Source organism: Bombus fervidus, chromosome 9 (assembly GCF_041682495.2).
Source record: "Bombus fervidus isolate BK054 chromosome 9, iyBomFerv1, whole genome shotgun sequence".
NCBI lineage: Eukaryota > Metazoa > Arthropoda > Insecta > Hymenoptera > Apidae > Bombus > Bombus fervidus.
In genome coordinates this window covers 11,151,177-11,170,851 of record NC_091525.1, presented here as the reverse complement: position 1 = coordinate 11,170,851, position 19,675 = coordinate 11,151,177, and the positions used below count along the sequence as shown (strand labels likewise).

General features: G+C 37.6%; 2 protein-coding genes across 2 annotated transcripts in view; both read right to left on the bottom strand.

Annotated features, from left to right (window-relative positions):
- Rdx (BTB/POZ and MATH domain-containing protein rdx) overlaps positions 1–10,180 on the bottom strand; it is a 45,581-nt gene extending 35,401 nt beyond the window's left edge. The window contains exon 1 of the mRNA XM_072011025.1: positions 9,517–10,180. Within this exon, the coding sequence (XP_071867126.1) occupies positions 9,517–9,629 (113 nt within the window). The 5' untranslated portion in view covers positions 9,630–10,180. The remainder of the gene's footprint in view (positions 1–9,516) is intronic.
- Orc2 (origin recognition complex subunit 2) overlaps positions 1–19,675 on the bottom strand; it is a 113,260-nt gene that overhangs the window by 15,650 nt on the left and 77,935 nt on the right. The window lies entirely within an intron of this gene.

Below are 19,675 nucleotides of genomic sequence, written 5' to 3'. Positions count from 1 at the left end.
GTCGACCGATGAGTTTAGTACGACGTAAGTTATAAACTAATATTGGTTTCGTATGGACTCGATTATTAGTAGTTTTAGTAGCCCAGAAACGAAATACTTTTTCACTGTAGATATACCGACACACCTTTCTATTCTCAATACAATTTTCATTTTAACACAAACGATCACGCCTTATTTCTTATTTAAAACGAGTTTACAGTAGAAAATGTTTCTGCTGAACTTTTAAGAAAAGTGTGTTCATTTTAATAAATGTTTCAAACGTGTATATTTTCCAAGATATTTCTGAACGATACATAGAAACCTTTTCAAATTTTACGAGGGTTAGCGATAGTTCCGTTCGCTTTATCTGGACTTTACAGTTACGTGTAAAATATATTTGGGGATTTGATAAGGAAAATGAGACGAGAGTTAAAAGGGACAAGTATACAGGATACGAATATTTACTATCTTTGAAATAATAGCAGAATAATTTCTTTGTGACTGTTTTCAAGATATAAAAAATCTATGCACCTATGAGAATTGAAAGAAACTACTCAAAAACACCAATAGCGAACTAATAGCTTTAATGAAGTTGCTTCAATGCGATGGTAAAAAGGCAACGGGAGTTTGATACATTTTAAAAATAAATTTAATCTTAAATAAAATTAACAAGAACCTGATATATTTATTTATAAAACAGATCGGAATTAACAAGCGAAAAATGGCAGCAACTCCGAGTTACGTAAACGATATCGAAAGCAAAAATAAATAAAGATTAATTACTGGCTTGGATAAAATGTACGTTAATATACGAAGCTAAGAAACGGTGAAGATTGATGAGGATTGGATAGAAGAAAAATGTTTTGGAAAAAGTGGGTGAATTAGAAACACAGAGATATTCCTGGTAGATTTTCGAAGGTTGAGGTACGAGCGGCTGTCTGTGGACTTTGAAAAATAGTGCTATCAGAGAGGCTAAGTGAGTGGAATTACCAGGGATAATGATAAATGATTTCGAAGTTGCGATGGAGTTGTCGATAAAAGTTTATTACCAACGAACGTTTCAATGGCTGTTAACGTACCATATTTGTATTACCGTGTTCGATTATTTAATAGAATTTGTAAATAGTAATTTTACTTCTGGGAGTAGAAGAAAATTCCCAAAGTACCGAAGTACAGAAAATTCTATAACGAGATTGCTCGATCAACTGGCAGATCTTTTATTTATAAATTTATCGAACAACACATGCGTAAAGGATGGACATTTAAAAATAAGGAAATCGATTCTTCAAGAAATCAAATCTTACAAAGTTATAAACATCGCACGGATACCGTATTAATCGCATTGCAGAAAAGAAAAGAAACAAATAACAGGGATGAATGCTTTTTAGAAAAACGTTTAAAAGCATTCCTTAGTAAAAAAAAAAATAATAATTTTCCACATTTTATTACTCGTTATGGAATTCTTCTACTTCAGTAACGAGATCAATGTCAATAAAAATAATAAAAGATTAAAAGAAGCACGAGAAGTGTGTACATAAACAAGAATAAAAAGAGAACGATAAAAAGTACTTTATTTCCAATTCAATTCAATTCAATTCCATTCCTTTCGTCATTGAATTAATGTCAATCGTTCCTTCCTACACCAATGACAATTATTCCGTCCTCCACGTACGAGCACGTAAAATTAGAGAGCGCTAACCAAGTTTACTCAACCGTTCCACGCAGCGAGCCTCGCTGAAATGTATACAAATTGTTATACGGGAAGGCAAAGGACAGTAAGAATACTTCGGAGCACCAATGTCCACGATACGATGATCGATCGAAGGTTCTTTCGCTTTGTGTTCGTATACACATTGGGAGAAAGGAGAATTACCGACGACGTGTAACGTTCTACTCAAGGACTTGGTTTTTCCATAAGAAAGCAAACATATCTAGAAAAATTGACGCTAAATCGAGGAATTAGTACTAAAGGGATAACATTATTAAACGATTCAATAAAATATCTAAACGAGTGAATAATAAAAAAAAAAAAAAAGAACGGATTTCGATAATTATCGTATAAAAATCAGCAAAAAATATTACCACTACATTGAAAGCACGAGTAAATATTTTGAAACACTCGGTCTCGGCCTTTTATGATTTTCAAACATGTTCAAATTACCCAGACTACGGTGAGCAATCGTTTAAAAATAATCGTCGGGCAATTACGTACTTCGAGCACACTTGTTAGTCGAATTATTATAATTTGTCATCGTCGCGATATCTTTCGACCAGTACACACAACCGATTCAGAAAACAAAGTGTGATTTTTCATGAAACGATAACATCGCAAATGTAATTTTCGCACTCTTAAGTTACAAAAATGGATAAAAATATAGGGAGGATGAGATAAACGCGAGCAACAATATTGTTCACATATTGCTCTTTTGCCATATTTTTCGCAGTACTCTGAAAATGAAACGATTACTTCAAAACTGCTCGCATTAAACTAACACTAAACGAAAATAAAGAATCCAGGCAGTCCTAAGACTTTCTAACGATAGTATGTTTAATGTGCAAGAGAGCGATATTTTCGTATGATTAATCGATGGAGATTAGCACGACGATGAAATTTCTAAAGTTTCTACGGGGAGATCTTAAATTTAACACGGCGTCGACGGTGTTAAAAAGGTGACGAGGACGCGGAAGATCGATACGATTTCAAAGAAACAACGTTCTATTTCGGGGTAATTCATTGCCTTGGAGCTAGGATATTTCGAGATTTTCCTCGGAGAAAAACGGAAGAACGACTAGAATCAACAATCGAGAAAAGATCGCAGACAATATATTTAATAATTTCAAATCATTGACGAACTTCACAAACATTCTCCTCTATAATTGTATAAACTTGGTACTTATTTATATTATATCAGTACAATTTATTTTGGTTATCATCTGTTTGAATTGAAAGAGAGAAAGGGACTGTAAGAAATGACACATAAGATTAACGTTTATCTAGAAAATATCCTTATCAATTTGCAGACCGTCATGAATATAATATAATATATTGAATATAATATAATATATTAGTATAATTTATTTTGGTTATCATTTGTTTGAATTGAAAGAGAGAAAGGGACTGTAAGAAATGATACATAAGATTAACGTTTATCTAGAAAATATCCTTATAAATTTGCAGACCTTCATGAATATAATATAATATATTGAATATAATATAATATATCAGTATAATTTATTTTGGTTATCATTTGTTTGAATTGAAAGAGAGAAAGGGACTGTAAGAAATGATACATAAGATTAACGTTTATCCAGAAAATATCCTTAGAAATTTACAGACCTTCATGAATATAATATAATATATTGAATATAATATAATATATTAGTATAATTTATTTTGGTTATCATCTGTTTGAACTGAAAGAGAGAAAGGGACTGTAAGAAATGATACATAAGATTAACGTTTATCCAGGAAATATCCTTATAAATTTACAGACCTTCATGAATATAATATATTGAATATAATATAATATATCAGTATAATTTATTTTGGTTATCATTTGTTTGAATTGAAAGAGAGAAAAGGACTGTAAGAAATGATACATAAGATTAACGTTTATCCAGGAAATATCCTTATAAATTTACAGACCTTCATGAATATAATATATTGAATATAATATAATATATTAGTATAATTTATTTTGGTTATCATTTGTTCGAATTGAAAGAGAGAAAGGGACTGTAAGAAATGATACATAAGATTAACGTTTATCCAGGAAATATCCTTATAAATTTACAGACCTTCATGAATATAATATATTGAATATAATATAATATATTAGTATAATTTATTTTGGTTATCACTTGTTTGAATTGAAAGAGAGAAAGGGACTGTAAGAAATGATACATAAGATTAACGTTTATCTAGAAAATATCCTTATAAATTAGCAGACCTTCGTGAATATGTATAATGTACTGTGTTTCAACCGTTCTTTGTATATCTCTTTTAATTATAATATTTAACGTATTTTAATATGCACTTTACAATTGAATATTCGTTTGTATTATAAAATATCTATGGAAAATGCACGATGAACGATTTGTACTTAGGTAACATAACCTTCGTATGATTTTCCAATGATGTTTCAATTTAGTATCAACCGCAGATACGATGGTCGATAGACAAACAAAAAGAAGTGCGTATTACAGTCACGAAATGTCGCCTCTTAGTCGCAGTGTAAATTATTTATAAAATGATGTATGGCAAATAGGATTTAAGTTCCAAACATAATGAGTTACTAGATAATTTCATTTTCTATTCTTCGGATTCTATAAGAAAATACCTGTTCGCCACGAACTTTTGCACTTTAATAAGGCTCATCTTCTATTACTTCGTATTATACGAATCGATCAAAGTGTTCAGATACATACTTATGACTGTATATGTATGCAAGTGTATACAAGGGCAAGAATATTTTAGATGTCGTCAGACAACGATAATGGAACAGCTGTGTGTACACGAAGGGGACAAAGAGCATTCAAAGCGATTTCTGCCTTTTTCAGTGTGTCACTGACGAGAAAATATTATGACGCAAACGCGATAACGTCGTAACGCAAGGTCGAAGAGCTTTTCCGATTCATCTAACGCGACAATCAGCGAGCACGTTATGCTAAAAACTTTTACGCTACCGAACACGTCGTCAATGTCCTCGAATTTATCGCCGAACCTGTATCGCTTTACCGTGTTTCCAACAGATGGAAATTAACGTCCAATGACTCACCAAAGTGAAATGTTGATATGAAAATCTTTTATGAACGAATCATGCGTGTCGCAACTTTGACATTGTATTAGCATTGCGATAACATTTTAAAACAAATTCGAAAAGATGCGCAGAAGCCGCGAGGTTACTCGAGCCAAATTGATTAATTTTCTTTAAGTTTCTCGAAAACAAAACGATTAATCCTAATCAGTTTGGTTTTTCTGTGATTCTAAATGACGCTCGTTACACGCGAGTTTAAAGTTCGATGCTGATCGATTTCTTGCGCTAATTCCTTTTATTATGAAATGGTAGATCGAGTAAAGCAGCGAGTCGCGAAAATTCTACCAAACGCCATCGCGGAAATTTCACCAAAAGTCAAATAAATCATCAAATATTACAGTTGTAGTTGAAATTAATTATTCCCTTTCAAGGAGATAAATTGCGGTAAAATCAGAGGATTAATTGCAGGTAATCTATAGCCAATACGTTTCCCGTGGTTCGATAGATGTTTCTCATGGGATTAACGCAATATCGTAGAAAGAGAATTGCATCGACCGACATCTGTCCTAGGTGAGGAACTGCCACTACCCAGGAGTCGATCAATTCTCATCGTAAAGCGTTTAACGTAATTTCACCAGACACTGATTGATCGTGGAACGACAGTCGATTCGCTTTGAGTTATGTTAATGATTTGAAATTACCTTTCGCGCAGCGAGTGTCCTCGGGAGAAACGCTTCTCTTGCCAATTAGACGATTTTACGCGATTGGTTAATCGCTTGGACCCTATTACATACATCTACGCAGAAAGGAGTCAGATTATTTGTGAACGAAATTAAGTCGAATTAAATACTGCATATTTCAATACGTTGAGAAATTAGAATAGGAAAAACACATAGTTTAAATTAATACGATGTATGTATTTTCAAAAAAAATCAAGATTTATTTGTGGTTCACGTAATATAAATCGTAACCGTTTTAATGAGAAAGACCAACTGAGTGATTCTATATTCGAAATTCTGTTCAAATGTGAAGCTTTCACGTGTGAACTCGAGCCAGACAATTTCGGAGATGTTATGATAGCGTGAACTTTCTATGTAGTTTTAGTGGCTTCACTGCGAACTACCTTGATTTCGATTTTGTCAGAGAAAGGGTCGAGGTAAATCAATGCTTAAAAACGAGTGAAAATATAGTTAAAAAAAAAAAAAAAGAAATGAGAAAGAAAACAGTATAAGTCTAAAATATGAAAAGTCACTCGAACAACATATATCTTCATCGATTCACGCTTAAACAAAAAAAAAAAAAAAAAAAAAAAAAAATGAAAACACGTGGTATATTTTCAAGCATTTATCGACCGTTAAGGAACAACAAGATCTTGAATTTTTTAAGAATTTATCAGCACGAAGAAAGAAAAAAGCTTAAAAATACACGAAGTTCCTAAATGTTTATCGATACACCAGGCAAAAAGGAGTATTCCGAAAATAGTAGCGCAGAATTCCTTAACAACGTATCGTCATTTAAATTTCAAAGAAAAATCATCCGAATAGTTAAACATTCTACATCTTTTATCATTTTTACATTTATTATCGATAGACTATGTGGCAGCACTCGACAGCAAAATACCACCATTCGACACTAACTAGTGTCGGACGACGGTAGCGCAGTGGTTAAGGCCTTAGGTTACGAACGTTCGAACCCGGGTTCAAATCCCAGCAACAGCACTTTTTCTTCCGCGGCATCAAAAATGAGAAAAAAAAAAGTAGCAGTACCTCAGTAGCGACACCAGTGACCCGCAGCAGAACCACCACCTTGTCTCACCAAAACACCACCAGTTAAACTACACTTACACTATCACGGCCTATATTCACCTCAACTTTACACAAAATCTAAAAACTGCGCGTAGTGGAATTTTACAAATTGCAACGAAATATATAGGAAGTTAATTCCGACAACTTCTTCCACCACTATAAACAATATTATAATGACAACTTAAGCAAATGCATTTGATGCATGTGCAATCACGTGTATGCTTGCAATCCGCTAATAAGTTAAAACGCAACATGTACTTTTAATCCATCAAGCACTGAGCAGGTCTAACCATAAAAAAAGTGACTGGTTGGAAATGTAAGTTCGCGTTAAAGTTTAGTTACACAATGCCAAGGTTAGCAGCAGGTGAAGTTCCACACGATCATCGTAGCCGCATTCATTAAATTGTAATTATAAAGTCGAAGATCTGCTTATAGCCTCGTGATTCATCACTTTAGTCGATAACGTTCTGCCGGGCAGGAAGTGTAATGAGTAATAGAGTCTTCATCAAGAGGAGGAGGTCTGTCGGTGAAACTACTAGTGGTGTACGCCCATTTGTCGGCTCGTACGGATACCCCCTACCATTTGCTACATTCAATTACTAAATGTTTCGTTTGCTCCCGACACTATTATTCCTCACCCACCTTTGTCAAACCGAATCGAACGAAATATTACAATAGAGGCCTTCAACGTTGCGTCCGCGAGATAAGCCAACGTTCGATAAAGCAGCCACAAAGAAATACATTCTAACCGCCGATGGTTTAGAGCACAAGGCGATGTTGTTGTGTTGGCGATGGCATACGAGCGCAAGCACGACCACGGGTTGTTTGGTAGAAAGCTTCATTGCCAGTTCTGTCACGATTCGATCGTACGCGAGCATTAAGTATGTGCTACGAAGGCTGTTTACTACCACGCTGCGTATTCTATCGCGCTGATAAAAAGTTTGAACAGAGAAAGTAATATGATATAGTGGCGGACAAAAGAAAATTTATAAAATAAAAGATATAAAAAGCTGGAATAATTTTAATAACGGATTTATATTTAATAAGATAATAATAAGAGCGATCACTATGTAAACATAATATACAGTGCCGTGAATAATTATAAACTCGACCCTTGTTTCAGATGTTTCATAATATTAAAACAAAAATCCAAGATAAGATCGTTTATAATTATAATTTTATATTATAATATAAAACAAAGCTGACAAAGATGAAATTTCCTCTTAAAACTGTGTGTTTCTACCTGTAAAAAGATATAAACTCAATGTTTATTTCGTTACGTTTTCATTTGATATTTAGTGGATTTTCCTTTATTTCTATTTAATCTGTTAAGTATACCCTATCCATTAACTCGTTTGAAGTTTCATTTTGAGTATCCGCCCGCAGATTTTATTGTCTTTTTAAGACCAAAATTCATAGTGTATCAATCTTGAACTTTCTTTTATTCGCCGCTATATATATATATTCGTGATTATGATCTATGTTACAAAATAATCTACAAAAATTCATGAATTTCTTCTGAAAGCATTTTTACAACCTTGTAGACTAATATTCGTTATAAATATACGAATATACTTTTAAAATGAAGTCTTCAGTCAACACAACAAAAACATACATTATCTTAACCTATACGCGTCTTGTACGTAACTATGTATACGTTAGACAGCGTAGTGGCACCGATTGTCGATCGAAGAATTTTCTGAACACAAAGAAAGAGAGAAAGAAAATAACTGACCGGAAGATATGATTGTTTATGTTTCTATGTTTGAATTAAATCGACTCATATTCACGGTCAAACGTTTCAGTATAAAGGCAGATTGTCGAACCGTGACGAAGCCCGCATCGTACTCGGAAGGTCGACTTAACGTAAAAAGGTGTACTAACCTTGACGTCTTTGCTTCGCCATGCAACCGACTTGACCAAGAACTTTCAAACTAATAACGACTCCCGGTATCGTGTACGCATCACGTCGAGAAAGAACACATACGACAGCTATGTAAATATACCCGTGAGCGTATATAAATCTGTTAAATCTCTTGACTATAGTTGTATGGTAGGAATAGGTCGTTGACCAGTGCGCACTCTATGTAGCAGATACCGGCATCTGCAGCAGAATACTTCAAAACAAAGGGACACCGGTATACATTCGCGAAAAACGTATTTCTAATGAAACGTGTAAATGAGTTCTATCGTAATGTTGTAAAAATAGAATGCAATTTCCTACAGATGTACAATAATTAGCGTTTAATTTAACGATTATTATTTAATCACCGATTAAATTCTTAAAAATTATCTTATTAGGTAAGCGCACATGAAATGTCTTCCCAAAGTGTGAATTTGACGTGTCGCCTATTAAATTTCGTTTGAACGTCAATTGTCAATCACATTAAAAATAAATTTAGTATAAATTTTGTATATACAATGTCAAGAAGACTTCTAATAAAAATATTAAAATCTTGTTATTGGTTGTCATGAACGTCAAGAGCATCCGTGGATTTTCTTATATTTTACATTTGGAGGTTAGACGTGTCATCTGTTCTACATAGACAATTTGTCAATAAATAGATTAGTTCGCTAAGAAGGAAAACAAATCATGTAACAGTTGACGTTTTATCGAGAAGATCGACATTTCATTGGTACCGATTTATTATTTTAATCGTTGAGAAAAGTTTAGTAACGTCAGTGTTCGGTGAGGTTAAAAAGACAAATGCCGGTCACCGGTGGCCACCGCAACGTGTTTGACCTATCACGATGATACGGTTATGCATAATATTATCGAGATAAACCATGAATAACCCGAAACAACGAGAACCGATAACGCTTGGCTACGTCGAACCGTGGTATTGGATCAATAAAAACACTTAATAACATTGAACGAGGCACGAGAAAGAGGAAAAACAAATACATCCGAGCAAAGACCCACCCTAAACGCGATGACGACGAGGTTCGGAGTGTTGAGAGTGGAGAGTACGTACCGCGCCAGCGCCATCCTGACATGAGATAATCCAGGTCCCGTAGGTGTCGAGAGCAAGGTATCCAGATCTGGAAAGAATGGTTTATCGCCGACACTAAATCCCACTGGACACATGCGCGTAAATTCCTCGTCCTCGAACACACGAGCTCGTCATAACTTCTGGCCCTGGGCTTCAAGGAGCCTCTCCCCGTAATTTCGTTCACTTCGATTTTCTCGAGTAAACTCGTGGCGTCCTCGCGCCTACAAAACGCAGTCAGGGATTGCCTTCTTATCCCTGTCTCTAGTGTACCACTGTCACTACCGCATTTTCACTGCCATGTCTGTGGCGGCTCCGTAAAAAAAAGGCCTTCGCGACAGTCAATCACGGCGGTTAACGAGCAGTGACAACTAAACTGTCGGTGAATCGAGCGTGTACGAAGGAGAAAGACAGAGAAGTTGTAGGAGGAGTATACGGCGGGAGCCAAAGAAACGATCGAACGAGAGACGAGACGACTGATTCGAATATTCGACCTCGGTTTAGTCAGCCGAACCGAATTAATTTCGTGTACGCGTGATTACAGGAGCGACTAGAACGCCGAGAGCGGATACGCCTGCTCGGAACACAGTTCACCAGTCACTATTCCAACTCCGATCACGGCGCTGGCTCGACTGAGCACAGCTACTGAACGTCCGCGAGTCCCCACCCCTGTGGCTGCGGCCTCGTACGCTTTCGTTACGTCTCGGCCGCGTTCGACCGAGCTTCGGTGATGCTCGTGTCTTTTCGCGACCTCGTGTCGCGCTAGAACGATGGTTCATCGCCGGGTACCCAAGGCTCCCTCCTACAGGAAGCTCCTCTTCGCCAATGCAAGTTTTCTGGCATGATGCTACGAAATTATATGAACTATGTTCTCATACGTAACGTATTCTCGAAAGATTTCCTCGGCTAGTTCACACACTCTTCTCCCGACCGCCTTCTTCCGAGTCACGTTCTTTATTCAGCCACGCAAAAATAATACCGATGATGCTTCCGATATTTCCATTCTCTGGTAATGCGTGTGTATATATATACACTAGGAGGAAACGATATAGCGCGGTCATAAATTACAGTAATAGCATTAAGAAGCTACGCTCATTGATGTAACCGCATTCAGGAACGTACGCGTTTTGTAGGAACACTTGCACACTTTCATAGGTGGAGGCAATTATTTCTCCCTCCAATTACAGTCACGTGTATGGCCATTGTGTAAAATATATTTCCGTTTCTGGAACGTACTGCTATGTATAGATTATACCGTAAAGAGCCGTAAAAAAAACAAATTTAATAAAACGTACCCAATGTGGGCGTTGAGAATCGTTCCACCCACTACACTCTATTCGTAAATCGTCGTACAGGCAAATAAATTGATTTTACAAAAAATAAACACGTGTTCTGTTTAATACGCTTTGTTTAATACGCGAGAACTATTGTATTTTTACGATCGGAAACAATCGGTGATTATGGATGGTTGTAGATATAACCACAGATTTGTTTCATATTCCAAATATTATGACGAGCACACTCTATGTATCGCACCGCGTTTATACTTCTCGCGAATGTTTAAACTTCCGCTTTTATAACGTTGTGCCCATTAAGCGGAGAATATCGTAATTTATCTAGTTTTTACGTATTTTCGATAGAACTACGAGATGGCAGAATAATAGAACGGAATTATTCATGCCGCTCTCGATTCCACGTATACCGGGAGCATTCAAATCAGTAATGAAACCCGCGGTATCGTTTACGAATTCTCCGGTACACACAATATATCGGCGGAACGTGTGAAAGGTTTTTTCGAGCGTGCCGAGTGTATTGGTGCTTTCGTGTCACCGGAAATGGAGAACAAGCCTCTGTTCGTCGAATTACACGAAAAAGAGGTCACGAAAATGTTTTATGGGTGTTTAAGGTGGTTGTGGTTGGTGTCAATGGGACCGTGACGTCGTGCCGGAATCACGCACGACGGTCGTGACATTGTGAAGAGAATACCGTATTCGTGAACTAATGTAACACGGAGATCGCCATGCAATTAAAGAAAAAAAAAAAAAAAAAATTTCCCTCGTCAGACGAATCTTTGCGTTTACTTCAATATCTTCAAGGTATACAACGAAAATATTTTTCGTATATCTCTTTTCTTTCGTAATTGCGACTCTAACTTGATCTAACTTCACCCCCTTACAGCATCATATTATACATATAATACATTGTTAATCGACAAGTAAAATTTTACGTTCGGAAACTCCGCGTACAAATTAGTTACTTAATTGGCATTTATAACAGGAAAGGCCAGTATCTACGTGTTACGACGTCACCAATGATATTCCATTAACCGCATTCGTGACTACAGCAAAGTCAGCAGTTTTATGCAATCATACGCACGGATGCAAGTTTAAGGTTGCACGGATCTCGTTGGCTGATACGCGTGCTGCTAACGTGTCCATAAATTAGTGTCACGCCTCGAATAGCTTTCTCAGAGCGTCGGCCATCTCTGAAACGGATCTTTGCTCTTGTGATTCGTTCTATTCAAACTACAATGCATAACCCCTTATCAACGAACGAATTAGAGGACAGTAAACGTACGATGGAAATGAAAAGAATAAACGATTACTCTCAACGGAAATTTAAGTCTGTACATTGGGATAAGCGGAGGCACATTTTTGTAAGAAATTTTGAGAATTTCGATTTCGAGCTAGAGAGAAAGAAAGAGAGGTCAACGTTAATAAAGACGGCCCCGGGGCGTGGGGTCCCCTTGACCCCCTTAAAAAAACGTCCCTGAGTCTCATTCGCCCCAGAGCACGCGAGGAGTGCCATGTAAACTCTATTATACTTTCCATTCTTTTTTGCTCTTCTTTTGCATGTCGGCGCTTCCTCGGCGTCTGTCGTTGCATGTCGTGACGATATTTCCTGCCTACGGGGAATCATAGTGAAAAATGAATCACCATGGCGAACGGTGTTCTGCTCTGTGCGCAACTCGTCGATAAATCGGTCGCCTCTCTAACAATTATGTAAATGCTTCTTTGTTATTCGACTGAAATTTTACTGTACGCGTATCTTATTGGATGACTGCGAGGTACATGTTAATTTTGTTGTAATTAGTCAGATAATTTATGTTCGACTATATCGTAGGCTGGATAACAGAAAATTGAACAAAATATCGGCATGTGTGGTCGTGGGATTTATGTAACAGGTTAAAATTATTCCTGGTCAAGGTAAAAATCCTACAATCAATCGTCACAGGCTACTATGAAATTTATAATCAGAACGTAATCTATGGATTTTTCAGATTCTACTTTTACCGAAATTCCTATTCGTTTAAAATAATCTGATAAAAACGTCATAATATTATATTAGTAATATGCATCTGCAAACGTCCGTAATAATATCTCAAACTTTAAAAGAGATTAGATTACCTTTTACGAAAGAACCATTACTTTCTTTGATAACAAGGTACGCATAATGTTTACCAAAGAATTTTAATCAGCCTTGAAAAGTAACAACAACGGCAACTGGTAACACCAAGTTCACTGGAACGTGTTAAAAGCGAGGAAAAGCGAGGAAAAGCGAGACTGCTTGATTGTTCCAGAATCTCGCGCTAATTTCACGAAAGTTGCACGGAACATTTAAGTCGTCCAAGAATTTATTCCTATCCCTGGCACAACGAGGAAATGCCTGTTAAAATTTCGTTGAAGAATTCTCACGAGACACGACTTCCCAAAGGACCTTTCGAGTTAGTAAACGGCTGCTACGATGGACGCTAAATTCAAACGATATATACGTCTGCTTCGAGAAATCGTGAGTGCTGGCAGCTGCCGTCGTAAAAGAGATACTTTCTTGTCCCGTGAGTGCCGTCTGTTCCTTTCGACCAATTGCGTCTCTTGACCAGTTCAAACCGACCAAAGCAAGCTCTTCTTTCATTCCCTTTAATCGTTATTTGCTCTCCGTGAATAATCCTAAAGGGGTTCTAGTGGTTCAAACGATTATCCTCGGCTCGATGCGACTTTGTTACACGAAAAGATATTTGTGATATTTCTATACGTGTCTCTTCGTGTTGAAAGTAATTACGAATAAAATTTCAAACTAATTTCAGAGATTATGTTGTATCACATTAATAACTTAAATATCGCGATTATATTTGACGCTATAAACCAAAGGATACTCGCGTTTAATAAAATTTAAATTACCTTAATTGATCAAAGTGTCGATACGAAAATACTTGGACCAATTTTTCGAGGTGTTTCGTGGAGAGAAAAGGTACTTGATACAGGTCACTTAACTTTCTTATGGCAACGCTGGCACGAGCCTGTTGCTTGAACTGAATTAATTCGCAGTTACGTCAGTACGGTAGCGACCGAGTGATCGTTTGCTCTTCGCTTCCAAATGCGTTTATTTGGCCGATTTCTAATAGACTGATTCTGTAAGCCCACGGGCGACGGGTTTCAGAAGAGTTTCATGGCTGTATAAATCTTCTATCATCAACATTGTAACGCGTTATCGACGTATTATTACATTATAAAATGGTGGAAAAGAGAATATATATTTTCTTTTCCTATCTTTTACTGTTATAATATTAAAGCCATCTCGTATTTTTTTATAAATATCGTATTACATCTAAATTGAACAAAATGAATAATATTAAATTTAAAAGAAAGTCCATTGTGCCCTCTTCTTCAGAGCTTGTCCCTATTAAATATTCAAAAACTAAGTGAATTAAAACTGGGCTAAAATATTCAGCGATATTTTATTTAATCCATTAAAGAAAAAATCGAATTATAAGACGACTTAAGAAGCCACTGCAATTTGTACTTTAACTTCAACCTATTTTCCATTCAATGATAAGTACCGAATATCGTACGATTGATTTAGCTATTGTCAATTATGGAGCATCGATTATTTTTTAAAATACATAGGACGTGTCGTTTCGGTTTCGAACGAATCAAAATACTTTCGGAAAAATTTGTTGACTACCCACAGAGAGGTCTTTCGTTGGAAGAACGAAGTGTTTAAGAAAAGTCGAGGTGGAGGGATTTCGGTTTCGAGATGGAATGGGCTTTCGCCTGTACGGTCCAGCTGTTTCTCTGTCCGCCATAAAAACTGGTGCATAGCGCTCCACTGGTTCCCCTTCTTCTCGTCTTATTTTTCTCTTTCTTTGCAACGTTAATTTACATTATCATCTACACGCGCACGATCGAACATTTCGGTATATTTTATATACGACGAGAGATTAACGACGTGCGATTTTCATCGATTCTCGGGACCTTCGAGCGAAATTTCGATCGTTAAGGATCATCCAATTTTCCTATCTTCTTCTCTCTCGTTCATCTCTTTCCTTAATCTTTTTTTATCCCCTGTTTCGATTTTAATGGTACGACAGCTGCTGGACGGATAATTAAATTAACACCATTCGTTGGAAGATAGCCTCGGGCCAACGACGACTTTATGCGCTGCAAATGAAAATACGAGGCTTGTGGAATTAAACGAACGTGGATGGAATGAACACGAGGAAACGTGCCAGAGAATTACGACTTTGTTGTTTTTCTGTGTGGCCGTAGCTTTCTTTACGGCTTCGGATTTTGAGTACGTCTTGACTTACTTGTTTGCTTTTATACCAAACGATTATAAAAGATCTGGATCTTGGCAGTGCTTGCACTTGCTGGAAATTTTACGGTTACCTAAATGGTAACGAGTTTCTCGCGGTGATTTAAAGAATCGTGAAATAACGAGTTATATACTGTGTGCAATTTGTGTCATGGATATTGAAGGAATGAATTAGTCTTACATGTTTGGATTGGATGGCATGGTAGGAGGTTAGCAAAATCTTGGGACGTAAATTTTGTGCATACTTATCTCAGTCGAATAAAATTAATACATAGATGCTGAAAGTGTTCGATATACAAAATTCAGTTCATTTATAGTTCAGTCCTCGGTATATACATTCAACGTAAACTCAACGCTCAATCGCAAAAATGCAGCAATAAAAACGATAACAAATTCAGGATTAATAATTATTCTACAAATACAGAAATACAAAATTTGATGTCGTCTAATCTCAATTCCAAAATCATGACCTGTGATCATAGAAACTGAAGACGTACAAAAGTGCGATCTAGTCTCAAATCCATAGTTTAACGCTCAAGTTCATTTCACAATAAAACAGCTAAAAGTTGCAAAAATAAAAAATTTGATACAATCTAATAAATATTTCTATTAATTCTACACGGCAATTTTAACACACGAACGTTTCAAAACACGAAATAAAACAAAAGTCAGAGGAATTATTATCAACAAACTCTCACAGGATTAACTCACTACATGGACCCTCGTATTTGGAATTTATCGCGAAAACAGCCTAGAAAGTTTTTCGCGGCGCAACGGGAGGGCGAGGATTGCGGAGAGCCGCATGGCAAAGGCTCATTGTTCATCCCTGTCGTGACACTCATGGCGGTCCGCGTTATATACGAGGCCTACGGTCTCCGGATGCATTGAAAGCACAGACTCCTTCGTGTCGCTCCGAGCAGTAACAATGCATAATAATGCTCGAATGGCCCGTATGAATTCAGATTCTGGCATCGCTCGCAAATAAGCTGCTCGAGAAAGAGAGGGTGCAGCTCGAGCCAATCCGAAGAGAGACGCACCAATCGAAAAGGAAGAAAGAAACGAGAAAAGGAAGAAATCAGAGAAAACGAAAGAAAGAGAGAGAGAAAGAGGTTTTGCTCGAAGAATACGTGAAACGGAAAACGGAGAAAGTTGGACAGGAATGATCGTAAATTTTTGGTCAACAAGCATCCACGTTGCAGACCGAACAAAAGAAGAAGAATAAACGTTACCTTTCGACGAGATTTTGTTTCAATTATCTTCAATTCTCAATGCGTAAATATTCTTTACAGATTGAATTACGACTTTTCATGAGATTACGCAAGATTTTACAAAGAAAGATAATCTTAACCAATACCTTTCACATTCATCGTTCGTTGTTCTCGTCTTTCCCCATCCTGACTTCTCGTTTGCTTCTTCTTCTTTTTTCTTTTTTTTTTTTTTCGTCCCTTTCCTTGCTTGACGAGTACGTATAAAATCGTGAGTATATGTAACGGACACCCTAGATTTTATACGACGTCCCCTCGAGGACCAAGGGGAAACGAATCCTTGGAAATTTCCATCTGCGGAGCGAACAGGTCGATGGAGAGAGTTGAATGGGGACCGAAGGTTTAATTATCGGGGTCCTAGGTTCTGGTTCGTGGCGAAAAGAAGAGAGATTTTGTGTTTGCGTTAGACACGGTATAGAAAGGTGCGATTTCAAATTACGTCTAATCTTTCTTTATTGGTTCTTTCAACGTGTCATACATTCATTACAGATCGTATCACATACGTACGTGGTCTAATCATAAAGTCACACATTTTGTTTCTAGATTTGAAATGTCTCACGTACGGGGAACATAGCGACAAGTCTCAGCGGAAGTCGAGGCAAAGTTAAGATAATATATATTTCACACGACCGTGAACACACAAACCTTGTCCTCGGCTTTCGAAATTTCCATCGTCTGGTCTTAACTTTCGAAACGCGTTTACTTTGGACGAGCACACTTCCTCTAACAATGATAAATCCACCGACAACCAATCTCAAAATGGAATCCGATCGAATCAAATGTAAAAGCAACGCGGAAAAGCTAAAAGAATGTACGAAATTGCAAACAGTTGCTAACAATCCGCGCGATTGCACGAGGGGGAGGCAGAGAAATTTTTGTTAACGTTCGACCAGTCGGAAATACCAGCAGGAAGCACGGCGTTTCCGTTTCTCCTTTTACGTTCGTTGTTCGGCTCGATCGAGGATACGCACGAAAGGTATCGACACAGAGACTCGAAAGTGTGCAAATAGAGCGAATGTGAAGGGGTTGCGGGCCACGGAGGATGCGTTCAACTTCTAACTTCCAACTTGTTCTAAATTATAGCGTACACCGGTACGATTGGCGAGGATCGGTTAAATGGGATCGGCGATGACCAGTATAGCTCGTAAATTTATTTTAGCCATTAGCACCGTGATCATGATGGATCTTTATACGTTTACGAGAAATTGAAGTGCACGTAATAGGCAAGGATATAGTGCAGAGATGTGTCTTGTTTTACGAAGGAATTAGATAAAGAATCCTATGTTTAACAGTTTCGTGGAAAATTCTACAAAAAAGTTTAGCTTCGTTCAACGCTGAATATTTCTTCTTTAAGGCTCATCGACAAAATATACCGGATGTCGGACGGGTGTGAGCTTGAGTTTCGGGCGTTGCTCCAGTTTGGCCGCTAATATTGTGTAGAAAGTGGCGGGTAGGGTTCTTGTACGGTTGGAGAATGGTGGCGGAGGAGCAAGGAGGAGGAGAGGTGGCGGAGATGGTGACTGTGCAGGGTAGAAGAAACTACCACCGTTGAAGAGAGGAGGAGGAAGAGGAGATTGGTAGGGTGAAGGCAGACAGAGACGAATTGAGACAGAGAGAGAGAGAGAGAGAGAGAGACGCAGACGGAAGGGCGGAGGAGAGGGAGAGGGACTAGGTGATTGTGTTAGAGAGCGAGGCAGAGCGGAATGGAGGGTTCAGACGAGGTCAGGTCACGGGACGAGCTGCTGTGCTCGGTCGATAGAACGAAGCTACCACCTATGCTACACATTGTGCTACCTATGGAGAATAAACAGCTATACACACGTGTGTGTATATGTATGTTGCCGGTGAAATGTGAAATTTGGGCAGGTCGTGTTTTGACCATTTGAAACTACGAAACTTCGAACCGTTTACTCTGTTTCAACATACGTTGCGAAACATATCGGTATTTTGTTTAATTTCCGGCTACGTTTGGTGGAAATACGTTTTACAATAGAGAAAAGAGGATATCTTGAAATTTTTCAATTAATTTTCACTTTCCGCTTTCAATTGCTTGACAATTTCGGCTTTTATTAAAACTCTATCCTTCATCGAGTAAAGTTTCCGATAATATACACTTTTAACAAGTTTACCAAACGTTTTTGCGTCTCAACATATTATCAATTACGTTTCTTCTTAGATACGCTATGTAAATTCATTTCACAAACCATAGCCATTACTCTTGCCGCGCTCTCTTCTTATACACACAGAAGAGATTTCCCCCGTGAACGGTAGTCCAAAGTAAAAGCAGCGGGAGTATCAATTCGCTGATAGCAACGGCTCGATCCTCCGCAAAAACTTAATCGACCAACCAACGGCTTCGTTGGAGTTATTCCGACGCGAACGAAATATAAATCACGTGTCTTGACTTTTAACTGCTTCTCGGTACCTTGGTTAAGACATACGATTGAGGTATCATCGAACTGGTTGGCAATCGAGCCTTTTTCATGATTTACTATGTGCTTCGAGATGAAACGCGTACAAGTAACTATTTCACCTCCGACTGTGATACCATTTCTAGAAAATGAAACGTTCCTCAAAGGTATTTCTTGTGTTAGTAATATTTTTCCGACACAGAAAAGTGTACAAAGTCAGAATTATTATTTTTCAAGGGAGCGAATATAAAAATATCGCGATATATAATATCTAAAATGCAATGTAAGATCAGGTGTTAGATTTTGATATTGGAATCTCGCTTAAAATAACGGGAAAGAAGTGAAATTGACTTGTACTAATAGAATCACAGGTAAAAAAAGAAAAAAAAAAAACAGCGATATAGAAAACATTGGCGTACCTGTTGATTAAAATTTGTCGTGTACTCTTTTCCCTGTCCACCGGACACCTACTGGCAACGTAGCTTTCTTTCTGTAGCAAGACAATCGTGGTATAGAAGTGACAGAAATTACGGCAACGTGCTTAAAAGAATAAAAAATAGAAAGTAGTATGGACACAACATCCGGAGGATGTTCGACCTCACGCGTGGCCGTTTCCCGCACTTCCTCGTACGGTGTGAGGCCGGTTTGCCTCATGGAAGACCTCGATAAGGTCGCATTAAGGATTCAGGAACGGCACGACGGTGCAGCATCGCGAGAACACGCGTCGAGGTAAGTTGGAGGCGGCCCAAGAGGCTGGTGCCAATCGTGGAAAAAGGAAACCTCCAAGACTGCGATAGAAACAGACAGATGGTCTGTTCGACTAAACGATCGATACCGTGTTACCGTGCCATTTTTCTCATTTTTCATTTCGTCCTT